The following is a 17,807-nucleotide window of genomic DNA, read 5'->3' on the forward strand; positions in this document are numbered from 1 at the left end:
GGCTGACTCTGGGGAGCAGATGTCTTTCAGACACAAGCTTGGGTATGTTAGTCTTCAGTTTCCCTAGAATCTCCCCTCATCTAAAATAGGACTTAGGGCTTCCCTGGTGGCGCAGTGGTTGAGAGTCCGCCTGCCGATGCAGGGGACGCGGGTTCGTGCCCGGGTCCGGGAAGATCCCACATGCCGCGGAGCGGCTGGACCCGTGAGCCATGGCCGCTGAGCCTGCACGTCCGGAGCCTGTGCTCCACAATGGGAGAGGCCACAACAGTGAGAGGCCCGCGTACCGCAAAAAATAATAATAATAATAAAAAAATAAAATAAAATAAAATAAAATAGGACTTAGAGGAACTCAAGAAAGAGAACACAGGTAGTGAAATAGGTAACATGGAATAAAGTTCGTCCTCAGTTTTTCTGACATGATAAAGATCTTACATTCTTAGGGGTCTTATGTGCTTTGACCTGTATTGTCCCCTTTGGTGCACACGGTAATGGCAGAGGAAAGTAAGAATTAACCTGGAAGGTGCACAGCAGCCACCTACCAGACTCGGAGGTCACGGCTTTCCACTCAACAGCTGGGTCAGTGAGTAGTCTGGCCTCTGAGCTTCCTAATCAGATCAGTAGTTTGGGTTTAAGTTACCAGGTGTCCATCTTACCACTGTAAGCTGCCTCCCTGCCACTAATAGGGATGTTGAATTTCATGTTATACCTAAACAAAATTTACTCCATAAAAATAAAGCTTAAGGGAATTCTCTGGCCGTCCAGTGGTTAGGACTCAGCGCTTTCACTGCTGGGACCCCAGTTCACTCCCTAATCGGGGAACTAAGATCCCACAAGCCTCTTGGTGCAGCCAAAAAATAAATAAATAAACTTTTAAAAAGTCTATTCATCCATCTATGTGTGCTTTTCTTTACTTTAACACTACAGACATACCTTAGAGATACTGCAGGTTTGGTTCTAGGCCACTGCAATAAAACAAATATCATAATAAAGCAAGTCACAAATTTTTTGGTTTCACAGTGCATATAAAGGTTATGTTTACACTATAGTCTATTAAGTGTACAATAGTATTATGTCTAAAAAAAACATTGTACATACCTTAGTTAAATACTTTATTGCTAAAAAATGCTAACCATCATCTGACATACAGAGTTGCCACAAATCTTCAATTTGTGAAAAAACACAATATCTTTGAAGTGCAATAAAATAAGATGTGTTTGTATACAGCATTAGCCCTTTGTCATGCTTATGGCCCTTTATTTAAAAACTATTCATTCACATCCCAGTCAAATTTAATAGATGCTTATGCCTGATGTCACATAGTGCACATATTTTTTTAGCTGAATTACATTCTTCTGCCTGTTCATTATTTCCACCTAGAAGTGTTTGTTCTTGGCTTCCCATGAGGTTTCAGTGATGTGACATGCTTTCAGTCAGAGTGTACATTACCTGAATCCAGGCTTTGACTCTGGGTAACTGCTGCCCAGCAAAGCTTCCAGATTTCAGCAGTTAACTCTAATACCACAAAACTAAATGAAGGATGGCTCAGATCTATTAATATACAAGGGAACGTTACCTTCCCCAAAAGACACTAACACAAACACAAGATGATTAGAAGGCATTTCTTTGGTCAGATCGTTTTGGATGCCCAAGACTCAAACAATTTCAGCTTTTCTTTTCTCTTTCCATAGATGTAACTCCTTCATTGAAAATACCTCTGCTCTCAAGAAGCCTCAGGCCAAACTGAAGAAAATGCACAATTTAGGACACAAAAACAGCAGCCCTCCCAAAGAGCCTCAGCCTAAAAGGGTGGAAGAGGTCTACAGGGCTTTGAAAAATGGACTTGAGTAAGAACATCAAACCTAATAATGCACTGAAACCTTTTTCCTTTCTAAAATGCTCAGGAGGGTCAGAAAAGCTAGTCTTATGAGATAATTTTAGAATGTCTATTTCTGTAGTAGGTGTTTTATTATTGCGCCATAATTGAGGAAGCCTTAAATGAGTCCCAAAGATATGAACTTGATCGGGTTTCCATATCATAACCAAACACTGAAGGAGACCTGAAATAGTAATATGTTTATATTTAGCTCTGTGTAATATTGTATTTTACTTAAACACTGGTAGACAGGCATATCTGTTTTAGAGATTGCTGAAGAAGCATTCTAAAACCTTCCTGAGTATATTATAGCAATGATTTGTCCAGATTAAAACTTCCCTAGTATGTGGTGAGATGCCTACTGTCAGTGTCCTATGGAACTAGATAGAATTCTGTGAGCCCAGATCCAGGACTGACTCCAGAGTTCCTCCCGTTCCCTCCACATTGGTTTTTCTTTCCTGCTATGCCAGCCTCATAGGGATTCTCCTTTTTGACTATCTGGATAGTATCAGATTCAACTGCTAGAGCTTTCAAAATGTGGAGAGTTTAAGAAAATGCAGAGCCTCTTCCCTGCCAGCTCTGTGCCCCACAGAGCAAGGTTCAGGTTCTTAATGCCCCCCCTTTAGAAGGGAAAGGTCAGCATCAGCATCAGATTCCACTTGACAGTCACAGAGTTCACGATCACGCCTCTCTTATCTTTGCAGTGAGTATCTGGAGGTTCACCAGACAGAGCTGGACAAGTTGACAGCTCAGTTAAAAGATATGAGAAGAAACTCTCGCCTGGTAGGTACCATCTAATCCTTAGGGTGTTAACACAGTGGGTTTGTTTGTTTGTTTGTTTGTTTTGGCTAACTTCTCTTACTGGATAGACATGGGGACGAGGAAGAAAGTTCAAGAAAAGCAGATCCAAGGGACAAAGTGCCATGTGCTTCCTGATGTTTATTTTAATGCTTAATATGTTCCAGTATTTTCCAAGCATGTTTATGCAGACAAACTTTGTAATCAGGAAAAAATACTTTAAAAAAGCCAACTCCCTATACTCCTCTTCCCAAGTAATATAAGGAAATGAAAAGTTGGGGTTTTCCTACCATATTGTTAGTACAGCATTTGGAACCCAGAACTTTCCTTTATATCCAATTTTTAAAAATTGTAATGGGTCAGTGATACCTGAGAGGAAAAGGAGGCTCAAGAAGTCATTGGTATAAAAATTCGGAGGAGTCCTTGAGCCAGTTCAACTACACACCGTATTGTTGGAGATGCTTGCAAGTTTCCTTTACTCTAATGAATTGTGAGGACTTGTCTGCTTGAAGAGGTGTTTCTAATGATTTTACATGATTTTAAGTTCTAAATGATATTATGCCTTAAAGTTTTAAGGCATCAGAAAGCCCAGGAAAAGTCTACATATACGAGGTACACATATACATGAATAGCTGTTATCTTCTTTTTTTAAAAGATGTTATCCTTTTCAAAGGCTTAGAGAGGTTAAAGCCTTCATAGAAGTTAAAAGTTTTATATTCTAACAATATTAGAAGATAAATTGCTCCCATTTATGTGGAACTCAATGTGGAGTGGCCTTCAGAGCTTTTGAATGTCCCTAGCAGTCCTCAATGGCAACAAATGTTCCTCCTTGGAGAACAATGGCATATAGATGGAGGAGCTTCCAGCAGGACCTCATGTTCCATAAAAACCCTCCTGATGGGGGATGCGGGCTTAGTGTACTGATTATACTGTGATATTGTGAGCACACAGGAATAAACTTGCTTTAAAAACAATTTGTGAAAAGCTTTCACCACTCTCAAGGGCTCTTCTTAAATGCCAATTTTTTTGTGTTTAAACAGGAAGGCAAGTCTTTTTTAAACACATATAATCACTGCTACTTTTTATGTTAAAAACATTAAAAAAAATTTAAGTGGACGTGAATTTATGTGTCCCTCACTATGTAAGCGAGGAGAGCCCAAAGCAAGTGAACATCTTAAGGCTCCCAGAAGGCAGACAGGACTGGGTAGAATTCTGCAGGCACAGAGTATAAATAAATATTAGCTCTTAAAAGTATTCTTACTATTATTTAAAATAACCCAGATTTACTCTTTTAAAACAAATATCAAAAAGTCCAACAGACATTATGGGGCTAATCATTATTTCACTGACAGTGCAGAAATGCAGACAAAATCCTTCGATTCATATCAGTAACAGTTTTGAGGAAGATGTGTTTTAATCCAGATACTCTTTTTTTTTTAATTTTAGGGTGTGCTGTATGACCTAGACAAGGTAAGTTATTGTTTTGTGTTGGGGAGTTACTGGGAAATAAAATCCTTCACCCTTGAGGAGAAGTCAGTGATCCTTGCTTAGGTACAGTAAGATCCTAGAGAAATGATGATTTTTCTAATCCTAGAAAAGTTCGTGCTTTTATCTAATGAGGATGATGAATAAGTACTATGATCTACAGACCCAATAATGTGTTTAAGGTCACTTTTGTAAAAAAAAGTCACCTGGTTGCAGGGTTTCCCAGTGTGCTGGTTAAGTTTAAGAATTTCCCAAGGGTTTGAAGGTCCTTACCTGTGTTCTCTCTAAATGGGAACTATCATATTTCATCAAATGGAAGACCTCTTTGACTGGAAAACACATCATTATCTTATTTGCCACTAAGAAAAAGAGTGATTACAGCTACACTCTGACACAGTTCTTTCTTTTCACTTAAAATATGTATTTTATACTTAGTGACAAAACTCTCTTAGGCCTATTTTAAACGTAGATATATTTTTTTAAGTTATATATGATTCTGTCTCTTTCCACACCTTTCTGTATATACAAGACCTTTAATACTGAATCATATTCAGTGCAATCCCTATCAAACTACCAATGGCATTTTTCACAGAACTAGAACAAAAATTTTCACAATTTGTATGGAAACACAAAAGACCCCGAATAGCCAAAGCAATCTTGAGAAAGAAAAACGGAGCTGGAGAAATCAGGCTCCTGGACTTCAGACTACACCACAGAGCTACAGTAATCAAGACAGTATGGTACTGGCACAAAAACAGAAATATAGATCAATGGAACAGGATAGAAAGCCCAGAGATAAACCCATGCACATATGGTCACCTTATCTTTGGTCAAGGAGGCAAGAATATACAATGGAGAAAAGACAGCCTCTTCAATAAGTGGTGCTGGGAAACATGGACAGCCACATGTGAAACAATGAAATTAGAACACTCCCTGACACCATACACAAAAATAAACTCAAAATGGATTAAAGACCTAAATGTAAGGCCAGAGACCATAAAACTCTTAGAGGAAAACATAGGCAGAACACTCTATGACATAAATCACAGCAATATCCTTTTTGACCCACCTCCTAGAGAAATGGAAATAAAAACAAAAATAAACAAATGGGACCTAATGAAACTTAAAAGCTTTTGCACAGCGAAGGAAACTGTAAACAAGACGAAAAGACAACCCTCAGAATGGGGGAAAATATTTGCAAATGAAGCAACTGACAAAGGATTAATCTCCAAAATTTATAAGCAGCTCATGCAGCTCAATATCAAGAAAAACAACCCAATCCAAAAATGGGCAGAAGACCTAGATAGACATTTCTCCAAAGAAGATATACAGATTGCCAACAAACACATGAAAGGATGCTCAGTATCACTGATCATTAGAGAAATGCAAATCAAAACTACAATGAGGTATCACCTCACACCAGTCAGAATGGCCATCATCAAAAGATCTACAAACAATAAATGCTGGAGAGGGTGTGGAGAAAAAGGAACCTTCTTGCACTGTTGGTGGGAATGTAAATTGATACAGACACTATGGAGAATAGTATGGGGGGTTCCTTAAAAAACTAAAAATAGAACTACCATATGACCCAGCAATCCCACTACTGGGCATATACCCTGAGAAAACCATAATTCAAAAAGAGTCATGTACCACAATGTTCATTGCAGCTCTGTTTACAATAGCCAGGACATGGAAGCAACCTAAGTGTCCATCAACAGGTGAATGGATAAAGAAGATGTGGCACATATGTACAATGGAATATTACTCAGCCATAAAAAGAAACGAAATTGAGTTATCTGTAGTGAGGTGGATGGACCTAGAGTCTGTCATACAGAGTGAAGTAAGTCAGAAAGAGAAAAACAAATACCGTATGCCAACACATATATATGGAATCAAAAAAAAAAAAAAGGTTCTGAAGAACCTAGGGGCAGGACAGAAATAAAGTTGCAGATGTAGAGAATGGACTTGAGGACACGGGAAGTGGGAAGGGTAAGCTGGGACAAAGTGAGAGAGTGGCATGGACATATATACACTACCAAATGTAAAATAGATAGCTAGTGGGAAGCAGCCGCACAGCACAGGGAGATCAGCTCGGTGCTTTGTGACCACCTCAAGGGGTGTGATAGGGAGGGAGGGTGGGAGGGAGAAGCAAGAGGGAGGAGATATGGGGGTATATGTATATGTATAGCTGATTCACTTTGTTGTAAAGCAGAAACTAACACACCATTGTAAAGCAATTATACTCCAATAAAGATGTTTAAAAAATACTGAATCATAGTATAATCTGTTTGCAGATATTTAAAGGGTAGTTAAATTTAACGCATGTGATAATATTTATAACTCAAATGGAAGAGATGACACATAACCAACTATGATTATCTTGGGGCGTGCACAGACAGTTGCAGTTGTAAAATGCACCCCATTTCAGAGACATTAAAATGGGGGGGGCGAGTTCATACTTGAGCTGATAAAATGTTATTATGAAGAAACTTAAGTATACTCCAATATGATACTGTCCTGCCAGAAATCCAGTGAATTCCATTTGGTTGGCCCCTCTTAATGTTAAACATAAGGATTCCAATAGCTAACTCAAGTTTATCTCTCAGAGTATTTATTCAATATTTTTTTAAAAAATACTTTCTAAGTTGATAGTAGAGGATCTTTAAAGTAGCAACAGAGATAGGAGGAAAGGGGAAATAGTTAACATCTTCTGGTACTTTTGAGTATGAGATAATAAAGATAGCCACACAAGTCTAATCAGTGAAACTGTAAATGGCTGTACTTTTTCAAACTTCTTCTTTTATTCCAGCAAATTAAAACAATTGAAAGATACATGAGACGCCTGGAGTTTCACATCAGTAAGGTAACTGACGTTCCTCTTGTCTTTGCCTGTTTTTCAGTTCTCAGTCACTGATCAATACACCTTTGGCCTGAGCATAGCCTCTAGTCCATGGAGAATTTCTTATCCAATTGACTCCTAAGCTGATTAGCAATTAAATCCTCCAACAGGCAGTAAAGTTGTAGAAAAAAAAAATAAGAATGGAGAGCCTGATTACCTAGCACATTGTTTACTCTGCTTCAGTTCAACGGATATTTATTAAGTGTTTCCTGTGCAGACGTGCACAGTGCCTGGTAGAGGATACAGTCTGGGTGTAGTCTGGTTAGAGATAAGATCAAACCAAACTGACCTACAAAAATCTTCACACTTGCCTAACTTTACATTCAGGTCCCACATACAACTTGGTACCCCCATAGCCTTCTTCATGAAGGCCTTTAAAGTACTTAACAACAGCTGTCATGTAGCTCCCTCAATCGTTCTCAAGCTCTTAGTTCCTTCCACTCTTCTTCACATGGCTTGGTTTCCAGATTCTTTTTCATCCCCATTGCCCCCCTCTACATACACCAGTTTGTCAGGGTCCCTGACATCCAGCCCTGAACCCTACAAATAGTTGACTGATGGTCCCACCAGCCTAACATAGAGTGGGACTGTCCCCCCCACCCTGTTCTGGACGCTATCAGGCAGTATCAGTACAACCTAGAAACAATGTCCCTTTGAGGGCAGCTGGATCACACCATTGGCAATTCCTGTTCTTATCTGCACCCATCATCCTGTGTTCCAAGTGGAGAGACTGGAGGTTTTAGCACTTCTCTCTACTAGTGGTCAGAAGCCCCAGGTTTTAGTCCCATCTCTGCCACATACTCACTGAGCTATAACATCTATGTGCACCTTGGCTTTCCACTCCATGCAGTGAGGCTGGAGGTGCACATAGTCAATCTAGATGATCCTAAGAATCCTTTCCAGTTTCAAATTCTGTGATGATCTAAACATATGTATATGCTACTGCTGTTGTACATTCATTCCCATTCCCACTTTGAAAGATATTTATTACCTTGGCAAATCTGAAATTGCTTCTATTTCTGTTCAACTCAATAAATAAAACAGGGACTTCCCTGGTTGGTCCAGTGGGTAAGACTCCTCCCTCCCAGTGCAGGGGGTCCGGGTTTGATCCCTGGTCGGGGAACTAGATCCTGCATGCAGGCTGCAACTAAGAGTTCACCTGCCACACCTAAGAGTCTGCATACCACAACTAAGATCCGGTGCAGCCTAAATAAATAAATAAACAAACAATGACATCCATTAGAAGATATTTATGTGGCGGGCAAGCTTTGAAATTACTCGGTTTATTTGGAAAAATACCAAGAAAACAATTAGTATTAGGTAAGAGAGTATTTATCCATCTTGTATCCATCATTGTAAGATACAACAATCCTAGTGGTTATTAAAGGTTGGTAGTCCTCTATCTGCAGCATCTTATGGACGGATCCCTAACAAATCCTAACAAATGATATTTCATTGATTAATCAGTTTATTTTGATGAGAGCCACTGCTGACTTATAGGTAAGACAAATTCTTGCCTACAGGTGGGCCAGTTTCTGCTTAGGTGAGTACATAGTTATCCTTTATTCTAAAGGTTAACTCCATTTGGCTAGGGTAGATCCATATTTAAATGAAAACAAGGGTAAACTTTTCTTTAAATGCAAAGTAGTCTACTAAGTCGTTAGGGCTATACCAGTGGTCCAGTTAGCAGTTTCCTTGTTGAAAGGATTACAGTCTTTGGACTACAGTGGGGGAAGGGCTGAAGGGACAGTCCCCCAGGAGGCCATATGGGTGAAACAGCCTGGCCTGCATCAGAAGAGGTACCAGCTCTTGTGTTCCTAAGTCTCTAGGGGACCTGCCACATCAGAATAATCTGCACTGTTTACTTAAAATTTCAGACGCCTCACCCATCCCTCACCTACTGAATCAGCGTCTCAAAGTGGGGCCTGGGCATCATCATTTTAACAAGCTCACCAAGTGAGTCTTAGCTTAGTTTTAATGTATGGAAACCACCCTCTATGCCAGTCACCCAACCAAAGGACCTTATCAGCAGATATGCCACAACCCCTTGGGTCTTATACCTCCCTCTTATTCGGAGACAAAGCCACCAACCCCAAAGAGGAAAGACTGTTCCTTCCAGAGTTTTGACGATTCCTCTCAGTGAAGTGGAGTGAATTGTTGAAGAGCAACAAAGAATCCTTTAACCAAGAGAATCATTTTCAGCCTCTTAACTAACATTCATATGCTAAGTATCATTGACATCTGTAGAGAGAAAGCAACTATGGAAAATTGTACTATTAACAGGTAATAGTAATGCTTTTTAGTGATCAGCCAAAAGTTTGCCTTCAGAACAAAAGGGGAATGTTAAACCCTGAAGTCCATCATATTCACCTCTACCTTCTTCTGGTTCTACAACTGTAGCCTCCTTTTTTGAGGGAACAAAGTTTGTACTGAAATGAAAAATTCAAGTAGTCCTAGGTAGATAACTGCCTCCCAGAAAACATAATGTCTGGTGATATCCTTCTTAATCTACCTGATAATTCCTGTAGTTAACTGTGGTTGGTGTGTTGATAATTGAAGATAGGACGAGAGACTCTAGAGGTGAGTATCATCAGGAATAGCTGTATGTTTTCTCAGCCTCGGCACTATCGATATTTGGGGATAATTCTTTGTTGTAGGGGGCTGTCCTCTGTGTTACAGGATGTTTAGCAGCATCCGTGGCCTCTACCAACTGGATGCTAGTAACACCTCCCAGCTGTGACACTGAAAAATGTCTCCAGACGTTGCCAAATGTCCCCTGAATATCAAAATCACCTTGGATTGATTGAGAATCACTGCCTTAGAAGTATTAAGTGACTGTCAGGCTTATATAGTGAATATGATCAATAGCCATTTGCAATGGGTATATTATTACTTAAAAGCCTAAGTATAGAGGTATTGCAGAGAAATGTTCATTTCCATTCCTCCCGTTTACTTTTTTAAATTGTGGTATAAATTACATGCCCAAAATGTCACAGTTATTATGTTCAGTCTGTTAAGTTTTAACAGTCATGCTTCACCCTCATTTTAAGAATAACTTACCTTTGTTTTCTCTCTTCTGTTGGGCCACATCTTTACAAAAATCATTTTCGATAAATAGCCTTGAGTTCTTTTTTTAAAAAAAATCTAAATCTGGATGCGTGAATATCACCTTGTGACACTCTTAAAATAAAGTGATAATAGCCCAGTATAATGCAACGTCTTCACATTGGTTTGAAACTGCATACACTCTTCCAGTGTTCGTTCCTCATATAAAAGACTCCTGTCTTCATTATCTAAACTTTGTCTCACGCAGTCCACCAACGTTAAGTTCATTTTCATTTTGTGTCACTTGAAAATAGAGCTCAGAGTAAAATCCGGTTTGAAATAGAAAATGGATCATGTGGCTAAAACAAAAATGATGGGTCTGTCTAAAAGGATGGCATTTCTACAAGATTCTCCTTTTGAAGTCAGAAACATAAAGTATCTTAAGCACTTAACAATGGCCAATGTCACTTCCTTCAAGTGTGACAAATATTTATGTCCCTTGTGTTTCTGTTTTGATTCCGGCAGGTAGATGAACTCTATGAAGCTTATTGTATCCAAAGACGCCTCCAAGATGGTGCCAGCAAAATGAAGCAAGCCTTCGCAATGTCCCCTGCCAGCAAAGCTGCCCGGGAGAGCCTGTCAGAGATCAACCGGAGCTACAAAGAGTACACAGAGGTATGTGCCAACCTGTTCGGCTGCCGACCTCCACCTGTCCCAATCTGAATTGTCGATACCTGCTAAGAACCAGGGGAATGGCACCCTCAACCTCATTCTACTCTTTAGAGAGAGACGATTTACTATTTGCCTGTCTTGCGTTTCCTTGAGGCCATCAGTGGAGCTGTTTAAAATGGCTCTCGGGTGGTTTTGTTGGTTGTATTTTTGTTTAGAGCCTTCTGTGGACTCCAGAGCATGTGACTTTCTGTTGTGAGCATCACCTGTCAAGCACTCACCTCCTAGAGCCTGGTAATAGGTTTGTTCTTGGGCGTGTAAATCCACAAGATTTTAGACACTGTGAAGCCATTCACTGACCAAATCTTATACTTCTTTATGTGTATAGTCTCTGCACAAATAGACTATGAATGCATGTTAAAAATTTCAGCAAATGAATAAGTCACAAATGCCCTGGTATTGGTCATTGAAATGCACTTCCAAATTCTCTAGTGTACAATCTAGTCTAGCTTTATGCCTGCAAACTGAACAGACCTTGTGGTTAAGATGGCTGCCCTGGATATTGGGTTCACCCACCTCCTGCCTACAATTATTTTATTGTAAGAAATTTCCCTTCTATCTTAAAGGAGGCAAGATAAAGAACCATGAACAGAAGCATGCTTTCCTGCTTTCTGACTGTCTCTGGGGCCCATACATATGACACAGGGAGGTCTTCATTCCTCCGGGGGTCACCCGAAACCAGTGCCTTTGATGAAATGACTGAATTATTAAAGCAGCACTTCTCACTCTCCCACGTGTCTTTGTTCAAAGATCCAATTTCATGAATGAAGTCATCGGCCTGATGAGGGTCTGCTGGACAATTCCCAAGGCTGAGCATCCGGTCTCAGCCCTGGGACGGGAGGGATGTCTTGGATGACTTGCTGCAGCATTGCTTCCTGTGTAACCCTCCAGCCCCGCCTCTTGTCTGAACCAAATTTGTCTTTTTCATGGTCTAAAACAGGGCTTCTTTCTCTCCATTTGGGAGAATGCTTTTTGAATGCATAAAATGAAACCCATAGGAATTCAAAGGAAACAAATTATATTGAAATACAGTTATTTCAATATTGTCAGTACAGTGATCAAAATATTTTTAAAATCAAATGTGTGATACAGTACAAGACTGCTGCTTTATTAACTCATCAAACTACAAGATTTAGCAGTGGCTCCAATAACTATTACAATTTGAAAGTAATGAAAAATAGAAATGATTTCTCAAGGTACCTGCAACAATCGATGTGACATGAACATAGATGTGACTTCTATCAGGTCTAAGTCACAGGTACTAGTCATACGACTGCGGCGTGTTTTCTACGTTCATGATGTGTGGACGTTTTAGATATCAGTTAGCGGTTAGTGGAAATAGCGATGTGACTTTTTTCCCCATCCAAGTTGATGGAGCACAGGTTAAGGATCTCTGGCTTCGAAGCAGCCCTAGTTCATGAGACCTCATTTCCACACATCTGTGAAATCAAAAGAGCAGTTGCCAAGGAAGGAGGCCGTTCAGAGTACACACGTACGAGGACTGAGTGGCAGCCCGTGCCTGTCCCAGAACTTTTGTAGGTTGTTTCAGAAATACCCCCTGGTGGTCAAGCGCCAAGACATGGCATCATATGTCCTCACAAATTCAAAGACGTAGAGTGTAATTTCAGCAAGAGGAGAAAGAAGTCCAAGACTTCTGTAGCTTCCTACCTCTCTTGACATCAAGTGGATTTGTATCTTCACATAACCAGGATTTTATCACAAAGAGGGTTTAGAAATAGATGGTTCTGGGTGCCTTTGCAAGAGCAGCAGTGTTCATCCATGGCTGCCTGGGTGAGACAGAAGGCAATTCTGACCATGGATGTCCTCAGCTGTTAAACTAGCTGCCCCCCAGGTTTTTCAAAGACACTGGTCGCAGTCCTGACATGCATGATAACATCGTTGATATACTTCTAGAAAGAGTAATGCATTCCTTCCCAGAGACACCCAGTGCTCTGAGGAAGAAAATTGGTTTACAAAACTGAGACTTTGTTTTCAAAACTTTCCAGCTGCACAGAACTCAGCCTCAGGAGTTTTCCCCAGCTTTGCTAAGCTACTTGAGGTACCAACATTTAAGAGTCAGAACCTCTAGCTTGCAAATCAATTCTGAAGTCCTTTGCAAACAAAATCCAAACGGAAGCAGCCCCCGTCTGTGCTCACTGAGCTGCCCAGGCCACGGGTCCAAGCCCCTAGCCGGGATGGAGGAAGAACCTTGCAGATGCTGCCCTGGGGAGCAGGGATGTGTGTGTGTGTGTGTGTGTGTGTGTGTGTGTGTGTGTGTGCGCGCGCACGCGCGCGCAGGGGTGTGGGATGGGGACTTCTGCTTAGAACACCAGAGGTGGCATCGAAAGCTTAAACTGGCCATGCTGCAGAAGGGCCAGGCACTTTTCCTCTTGATTTCTGACTGCGATTGCTCTGTTTACGTCCTCAGACACTGAGGAGGTAGGGTGCGAGTGGTTAGATATCTAACCACAGGCATTGATGGTGTGGCTTCTCTGCCTTTACTGTTCCTCAACATTAGAGTGAGGAGAGGACGCTTGTCAAACCCAAGAATCACTTTGAGGGCCTCAGGGCATGGCAGCAGAAACTCTGCCTCATTCACTTTGAGTACAGCTGAGCTCCTGAGCTCTTTTTGCCCCAAATTCTTATTAAGAAAAATTTCAGCCCTTCAGAAAAGTCAAGCCTAGTATGTTGAACATCATATACCTTTATTTAGACTTACCAATTGGTAATGTTTTGCCATATTTGCTTTTCTTCTCTTGCATACGCTCGATTTTTTTTCCTTTTTTCTCAGTCATTTGATAGTAAATGGTAGATAACATGCCATTTCACCCCATAAATATTTTAGCACAGATCCTTTAATGATAACCTATGTAACATGTGTATCCCTTGCATAACCACACACCATTATCACATCTAAGAAAATTACCAGTCCTCCTATAGAATTATCTAATATCCTGTGCATTTTCAAATTTCCCTTATTTGGCCCAATGATGTCTTTTATAACTGTTTTAGTTTATTTACTTTCAAATCAGGATGGAGTCAAAGTTAACACATGGCATTTGGTTGTTATGTCACTTTAATCTCTTTTATCTAAAATTTTTTCCCATAATTCTACTGCCTTTTTATAGAATCCAGGCCAGTTCTTTTAGAATCTCCCACATTCTGGATTTATCTGACTGTTTATGATATAACTTAACTTGGTCTTCTATGCTCTGAATTTCCGGTACACTAGAAGGCTTGCTTAGGCTTAGGTTAAACATTTTGTAACGATTTGCTACATACTTGTAACTCACTGCAAACAAGTAAATGCCTCCCATTTGAGCAGTGGTTGTCCACTGCTGTGAGAACATCCTGTGCTTTGAAAGAAATGTAGGCCTAACGCTGGTCTCCTGTGCTCTTCTTAGAACATGTGCACCATTGAAGCAGAGCTGGAGAAGCAGCTGGGGGAGTTCTCCATCAAGATGAAAGGTATTCTTCTTCCTCTTTTCTATAGAGAGTCGGGTGCCATCTCCACCTAGCTCCTTGAAGTGTGACATCACACACTGTTTTTATTTTCCTTGCAAAGATATTGGGCCACTCTCTCTCAACCCTCCCCACTTATGTTAATTAATTAATTAGTTAATTAATGTTAATTTATTGATGCTCCAGAACCTTCTCGTCCTGAGACTTGCCTACATACTTAAATATTTACTGTGACAGGATCTCAAACATACACAAACATGGAAGAATATTATAAGGAACTCCCATAGACCCATCACCTCCATTTAATAAGTAGCAAGATTTTGCCACCTTTGCTTCATCTGTTTTCTTGTCTTTGTTTTTCCTTTGATGAAATACAACCCAGATGTGGGAGTCTCTCCCTGTAGACTGCAATGTGCCTCTCTTAAAGAATAGAGACCTCTTATGATAGGGACACCACAATGCCAAGTATTATCACTTCTAATAAAATGAATATGCCTTTGTTATGAATCCATTCCATTAGCAAATGACCTGGTGGTCTCAAAAGTGAGTTATACAGTTGTTCAAATCAGGATTCAAGTAAGGTCCATGCATTATCACTGGTCGTTGGATATCTCTTTTCAGTTTCCTTTCATCTAAAACAGACCCCTCCTTGTTTTTTTTCCTACCATCGACTTGTCATGTTGAAGCTGTTGTCACTTTCAACATGTTGTCACTGTTGTACAGAATGTCCCACGTTCTAGACTTGTCTGTTGGCTTCTTGGTGGTGTCATTTAGTTTGTTCCTTTATGCTCTACTTTCCTATAAACAACCTACCAACTTCTTTATTTTTAAATGTTTTTTAGTGTTAAACCCACATAGGACTGTGCATTTTCCTCTTCTTCCCAGTGCCTTTCTGGTGTTGACTCCAGGAAGTCCTACTCTGAAAGCATTGTTGATTTGTACTGCAAGCATCTTCAGAACAAAAAGAAGCTCTAGTTGTAGAAAACGGAGCATCCTTCAGGTGTTGTGAGATTTACACCTCAGTTGCTAACAGGGCCTCAGATGAGCAGCCATCACAGCGAGTTCATCTTCCTTCTGAGTTTGGGCCACTCACCCGCTCACCGCAGGGAGAAGGGCTAGTTTGTGTGCCTTTCCTTTTCCGAGGTTTCTTAGCAGCTGGACCCCTGGGTTGCTAATGGGGATTTAATCACCCTCTTGCCTACTTTTTGCCATTAAGGGAGTAGAAAAGGGGTGCTTTTTTTTTAAGTGCTCAACAGGAGAGCTTAATTGTCCAATGAGTCACCTAACTCAGGAGGCAAAGTTTTCTGTCAAGTGTGATGCCCGTGGAGCTGCTCTGGTTGAGTGTACCTGCAATCAACATGACCTTGACCCTCAGCTGCCCACATGGCTGCGTTCTTCTCTCCAGCAGATCCCCTAGTGAATCAGTCTGTTATTCAGTATGAAGTCTCAATACTTACTTTACTACTGAGGTGGGGCATCTGTGTTTTTTCAGTTTTTTAGGTCCATTCTCTTCGCTGTGGGTGCTCACCGAGTCAGTGGTTCTAAAACCACTCAGGCCCTGCCCCCATCTCAGCAAGTCAGGGCGGGGCCCTGGCACCAAGGAGCTCCACAGCTCTCTTCCCAGCATTCTCTCATCCTAAGGCAAGGGTTACAATGGGAAGCCGCCCTCTTCCCCGTTTCCCTCTCCCAAGATAGGTGGGTGGCACCCTTCAGGTATATTTTTCATCCTTGGGATGATTCTGTCAGCAGCCTGCTTCTGGAAAACCACTGCCCTGAGTCAGTGTTCAGCAGAAAACACTTCTCTCTCCTTCCCCTAACTCTTGGGCACCCTCCACGCAGGCTAGCACAGTCTAGGGTCTTACAGCTGAGAGAAATTCCCATCATGCCGTCTTCTCACTGTTAATACAAGCAGTACCGTATTTCCCCTATTTCTGATGCTCACTATTATCAAACTCACCAATTTGGGGTGAGTTGGTGATTTCCCCATTTTGTCGATGGGGAGCGGGGTTAAGTGACTTGTCCCAGAAGTCACACAGTACGTTGGAGTCAAACTTGAAACTGAATTCCAGAGCTCGTGGCTCCTAGTGCATTCCTGTCCCCCAGCCCCATATGAGGAGGGAAGTTCTAACAAAGAGGAACAGATACTATAAACTATTGCTCAAAAACTTCTCTTCGGGCTCCCCTGGTGGCGTAGTGGTTGGGAGTCCGCCTGCCGATGCAGGGGACGCGGGTTCGTGCCCCGGTCTGGGAAGATCCCACATGCCGCAGAGCGGCTGGGCCCGTGAGCCATGGGCACTGAGCCTGCGCGTCCGGAGCCTGTGCTCCGCAACGGGAGAGGCCACAACAGTGAGAGGCCCGCATACCGCAAAAAAAGAAAAAAAAAAAAAAAGTTCTCTTCTATGGGACGGTAGTCTTCCACCCAGCACACAGGCACCCAGGAGTGGGTGGGAGAAAAGGGACACCCACCCACCAGACCTGGACCTCAGGCCTGAGGGTCATTGAGGATGCTCTGGGGGCCCTACCATCCACCGGGGGGTCCGGCTGCCCAGCTAAAGAACAGCTCTGGTCTATGACAGGCTGTCATGACGGACGGGCTCAACTTCCTGCTGCTCCTGCTCTTTCATCTCTACCCTCAATGTTGTTCTCTCTGTCCTGCCCGACGGGCTTCCCTGGCTTCTATCTGGGTTCAGGGTTTCTCCCAGGGGGGTCACTCAAACCTTCAAGTGATCCTCCTTTTTCATTATTGATTTATCTCACTTCCACTTTCCTAATCTAACATGAAAACTTGAACTATTTCTATGAAGCCTTTCAGGGGTAACACCCCCGTGGAAAAATCTTCCTCTCTCTTGATAAAAGGAAGCCTCTCAGGCTGCCAAGAAATCTTGCATCTTTGCAGTTACCTACTTTCTTATCTGTTATTCATTCTGGTAAAAAAAAAAAAAAATTGCCACCCCCAACATACATAGTGACATAAGCTGAGGATCTTTCATAATATCCTCAGACCTGGGAAGCCAGCTAGCTTCCTCCTGCCACACCCTTCCCCAACACACAGACAGCAATCATTCTGTGGGGTTTTGGAGGGGCGGGGTAAGTGATGATGGTAAAGACAGTTGAGCCTGCTGTTGGCCAGGCTCTTGGCTGCATCCTAGTGAATGGTCTCTGGCCTTGACTTCCACACAGTCTACTGGAGACAATGGTTGCATGAGCCAGTCTAATCTAATTCCATGGAATAAATGATCTACTGGATCAATAATGTGGCCAATTGCTTCGATGCCTGGGGGATGGGGGGCGTGGCGGGAGGGGGTGCCAAGGGTGCCACCCACCTATCTTGTGGGAGGGAAATGGGGAAGAGGAAGGCTTCCCGCTGTAACCTTTGCATTAGAATGAGAGGACCCTGGGAAGAGAGTTGTGGAACTCCTTGATGCCAGATTTTGAGGAAGGTCCAACGCCAGGCTAAAGAGGGAGCACTAGACCCATCCACCAGTTTGCAGATGGAAAGACGTGGTCTGTTACAGA

General features: G+C 41.8%; 1 protein-coding gene across 7 annotated transcripts in view; it reads left to right on the forward strand.

Annotated features, from left to right (window-relative positions):
* Window positions 1-17,807, forward strand: part of RIPOR2 (RHO family interacting cell polarization regulator 2) — a gene marked incomplete at both ends in the record, with an annotated part of 214,228 nt that overhangs the window by 162,030 nt on the left and 34,391 nt on the right. For all 7 annotated transcript variants that reach the window (XM_079712740.1, XM_079712741.1, XM_079712744.1 and 4 more), the window contains 6 exons: window positions 1,689-1,844; window positions 2,578-2,656; window positions 4,118-4,141; window positions 6,966-7,019; window positions 10,626-10,775; window positions 14,234-14,297. In XM_079712740.1, the coding sequence (XP_079568866.1) occupies window positions 1,689-1,844; window positions 2,578-2,656; window positions 4,118-4,141; window positions 6,966-7,019; window positions 10,626-10,775; window positions 14,234-14,297 (527 nt within the window). The remainder of the gene's footprint in view (window positions 1-1,688; window positions 1,845-2,577; window positions 2,657-4,117; window positions 4,142-6,965; window positions 7,020-10,625; window positions 10,776-14,233; window positions 14,298-17,807) is intronic.

The sequence above is a fragment of the Hyperoodon ampullatus genome, assembly GCF_949752795.1.
Source record: "Hyperoodon ampullatus genome assembly, chromosome: 10".
In the NCBI taxonomy this organism is placed as follows: Eukaryota; Metazoa; Chordata; class Mammalia; order Artiodactyla; family Ziphiidae; genus Hyperoodon; species Hyperoodon ampullatus.